General features: G+C 38.9%; 1 protein-coding gene and 1 pseudogene across 1 annotated transcript; both read left to right on the top strand.

The window, feature by feature from the left end:
* Nucleotides 1-386: 386 nt before the first annotated feature.
* On the top strand, nucleotides 387-2,963 carry LOC132188870 (class V chitinase-like; annotated as a pseudogene).
* A 114-nt stretch (nucleotides 2,964-3,077) lies between these two features.
* LOC132168729 (putative cysteine-rich receptor-like protein kinase 32) lies at nucleotides 3,078-3,712 on the top strand. Its single transcript, XM_059579759.1, has 2 exons — nucleotides 3,078-3,254; nucleotides 3,464-3,712. The coding sequence occupies exons 1-2, from the start codon at nucleotides 3,078-3,080 to the stop codon at nucleotides 3,710-3,712; spliced, it is 426 nt and encodes a 141-aa protein (XP_059435742.1).
* Nucleotides 3,713-3,923: the final 211 nt, after the last annotated feature.

Genomic DNA, 3,923 nt, shown 5'->3' with positions numbered 1-3,923 from the left:
GGCGTCAAAGAACAGAGCTTTAGAGCATAATTCTGAAGCGAAAGATAAAACCTTTGGACTGATCGGCAATGGGTGCACAAAACAGCGACACTCCCTCGAGTCCCTCTGTCTCTCTGTCTTCATGCTCCGGAAAAGAAAACAAGGAAAGGATCGTCGCGTTCCCGAATGACACCGTTTTTTGTTCCTTTTTAGTGTTTGCAGTGGCGACCGTGAAGGTTGTTAAGACAACACCATAATGACATATTCTATAGATTTGTAATAATAGCTACCAAAACGACGACCCATTCTGCACTTGCTTGCATGACGGTAATTACCAGGTGTACATGAGCAGAATATTAAGTTTCAAATAAAAATTCCCATGACAATAAAATTAATGCAGGAGAATTAAAAACTTTTCATTTAGTCATAAACTTGAATACAATAGTCCTAGAGTTTTACAATTTTGTACTTCTCAAAATATCTATGAGCCGATCATGAAGAAATTATACTGCATGTAGGGATGTCACCAGACTCACCACCATCCCAACCTTTGGAACATCTAAACATGTGATGTAGGGGAGCATATTCAAGAATGTCTCTAAAAATGTATACAAGTAAAAAGGGTGAGTTTTATATATGCAGAAATATTTACATGACGTTCACTCCGCTCCCGTCTACTTGGCATTCCACTAGTATTAATATGAGCCACCAGTTCCAACAATAAGGAAATCAAGGCTTACACTAAGATGTAAGATACAATGCTACATATAGGATCGGCCGGTCGGCTTTGATGATGTTGAGGTTGGATATGTTGGCCATGTTTAGCTTTTTGTTTGTTCTTTGTTATTTACAAAAGCTGACTACACACCGGCCAATTAATGTTACCTCTCCTCTCTTCAACTGTCTCAGAAGATCCTTCCAAAATTAATCCACCTCCTGATCTCCACCAATTTCATGGCAAGCTGTTACTTTCTTCAGAATTGAAATATAGCTTTGCTCCATGATGTCCAAAATTGTCATCATTCTTCTTTTCCACATCTTTCTTTCTTTACAGTTGAATCCTTTGACTGCACAGACCTGGATCAAAGCGGGTTACTGGTTCTCCGGCAGCGAGTTCCCCGTTTCAGACATAAACTCAGCCCTCTTTAGTCACCTTATTTGCGCTTTTGCAGGTCTAAACTCTTCGTCCTACAAGTTCTCTACCTCATCCTCCGGTGAGCCATACTTCTCCACCTTCACCAACACTGTTAAACAAAAGAACCCATCAATCACCTCCCTCCTTTCTATTGGGGGTGGAAGCGCAGACTATGCAGTCCTTTCATTGATGGTCAGCAAGGCCTCCTATAGAAAATCTTTCATCGACTCTTCAGTGAAGATAGCAAGGCTTTATGGCTTCCAAGGCCTAGACCCTTGTTGGGTTTCAGCAAACACAAGCTCCGACATGACCAATATGGGGTTACTCTTTAAGGAGTGGCAAGCCGCAGCGAGTTCTGAGGCCAAAAACTCTAGCCAGACAGAATTGATCTTGACTGCTGCTGTTCAATACTCACCTGATGTGGATAGCGCTTCTTTCCCTGTGGACTCCATGAGGGATAACTTGGAATTGGGTTCATTTCATGGCTTATGACTACTATATGCCTCAGTGGTCAAACTTTACAGGTGCTCTTGCAGCCTTATTTGATCCATCAAGCGAGGCTAGCACGGATTATGGTGTTGGTGCATGGATTGGTAGGGGCTTGCCTGCTGGAAAGTTGGTCTTGGGCTTGCCTTTCTATGGCTATGCGTGGACGTTGAAGAATCCCAATGACAATGCTATTGGTGCACCGGCTACTGGTCCAGCCATTACACCTGAAGGAGACATGAGCTATAAGGAAATCAAGGCTTACATTAAGAGATATGGGGCTAATGTAAGACACAATGCTACATATGTAGTGAAATTCTTCACAGTTGGATCGGCCTGGGTCGGCTTTGATGATGTTGAGGTGGTTAAAATTAAGGTTTCTCATGCCAAGCAGAAGAAACTACTAGGCTACTTTGTGTGGCAAGTCCCTTATGATGACAATTGGGAGCTTTCTCTAGCAGGTAAGAAATGCAGCAGTCTTGATAATCTATTTGATGTTACAATAATACTTTTAGAATGCTTATCTAATTGCCCACGTAGTTAAAGAATTCGAATATGTCAAAATGACTTGAATGATCATCTTAGGCCAAACAAAAACGAAATTATATCCCATTTTATTTAACCCAGGAATAAAGATTTCAATGTTAGGCCAATGTCAAGTTTTTGCTAATGCTTGTCAAGATTTCAATGGCCTTTCTTATTCGATTATACATATAATCTTTTTCTTTCTTTTTTTCGCTGTTTGGGTTTTGATTGACAATAATCAGATTTCAGTCAAATGATGCACTTTATTGAAGGAAACGTCTACATGAACAGGTCGGGATTCCCTACAATTGGGACCCTTGTTATTACCCTGCCCTTCGTCTATGAGAGGGGGCCGGGGCTCTCGGGTGTGGGAATTAGAGGGGATCCCCATCCCTACATGAGCTTATTGTCTTTTGTTTTTATGTTTCTCCTGACTTGGCTGCACTTAGGAAACTGACTTTTCATGGAGTTATTGGGTTGTCCTAGAAAGAGATAAGACATGACATATATGACATTGATATTTATAGAAGATTATCTCATTTCCTTAATAAACTAAACTATATGAACATCCAATTATTTCAGCAATCCAAAGTATTAGAAGTCTGACAGTGACATTGTTTTAAGATCTTTTCTAACATATTTGTCTCTCATAAATTCAATCATGAGATGCATTATCAGCTCAAGAAGAAGGAAATAATGGACAACACAAGGGGCATTTATTAGTGATCGTTTTGGCTACAACTGCTACTGTTGTTCTCCTACTCGGCCTTGTAATCTGTTGCTTAAGGAGGAGAATGCTCAATTTAAACGGTAAAAATTTCTACTACATGTACTCACAATCTATAATTGGAAGTTAGGATCATTTACTATTTTAACCCCCATGATTGAGGAACTAACACTTTTGGGCATCTTCTCATTATTATTATTATTTTTTTTTTCTGTTAATATAGGAATGGTTGTTACATCTAAAGAATTTGAGTCCAAAATTAATCATATTGCAGCTGCAAGAGATTTTAATGGCAATGTTCCTGATCTACAAGTCTTTGTTTTAGCTGACATTGAGGCAGCTACAGATAGACTTTCATTTGAAAATAAACTTGGAGAGGGAGGTTATGGTCCCGTTTACAAGGTAAACTTCTATTAGACTACATATATTGTGGCATTGCCTCATCATCATTACAAGTGCTTCAAGTTTTAGACTAAATAAATTGGCAGAAACATACCTTTATCTATAAACCACTCCCATGCTACATTTTGGCAGCAGGAGTAGAAAATGTCTAGCAGTATCTCAATGATGGAAAGATACCAACTAATCATGGGTGGCTATTTATTTATTAGGGTGTATTACCAAATGGACAAGAAATAGCAGTGAAAAAGCTTTCTAAAACATCGACTCAAGCGTTTGAGGAGTTTAAGAATGAGGTTATACTTACTGCAAAACTGCAACATGTAAATCTTGTGCGACTTTTGGGATTTTGCATTGAGAGGGATGAACAAATGCTGATCTATGAGTACATGCCAAACAAAAGCTTGGACTTCTCCCTCTTTGGTCTGATATCTTTCTTGCAATTCAATTACAGCAAATGAAAGAATGTTAAATGCAATAACATAAGAGCGCTTGCATCTTATTGACAGAAGGCTGCAAGCCAATAATTAAAGATGTTGACACTTGTGCCAAACACCCTTTAAGCTTAAACAAAGCCAAGGTCATCTAATTTCAAGCTTATAGGGATACTGACACAAGGTGTCTTTTTAAATTTTTTGGCATTTTTTCGCTATCTTATTCCTTTATTATTCT

Source organism: Corylus avellana, chromosome ca1 (genome assembly GCF_901000735.1).
Source record: "Corylus avellana chromosome ca1, CavTom2PMs-1.0".
NCBI classification, from domain to species: Eukaryota; Viridiplantae; Streptophyta; class Magnoliopsida; order Fagales; family Betulaceae; genus Corylus; species Corylus avellana.
This window is presented reverse-complemented; position numbering and strand designations above follow the sequence as displayed.

What these genes read in the sequence shown, in the direction of transcription:
- LOC132168729 (XM_059579759.1), top strand. Translation starts at nt 3,078, where the DNA reads ATGGTTGTTACATCTAAAGAATTTGAGTCCAAAATTAATCATATTGCA. An exon ending in GTTATGGTCCCGTTTACAAG is followed by an intron (nt 3,255 to 3,463) that starts GTAAACTTCTAT and finishes TTTATTTATTAG; the next exon opens with GGTGTATTACCAAATGGACA.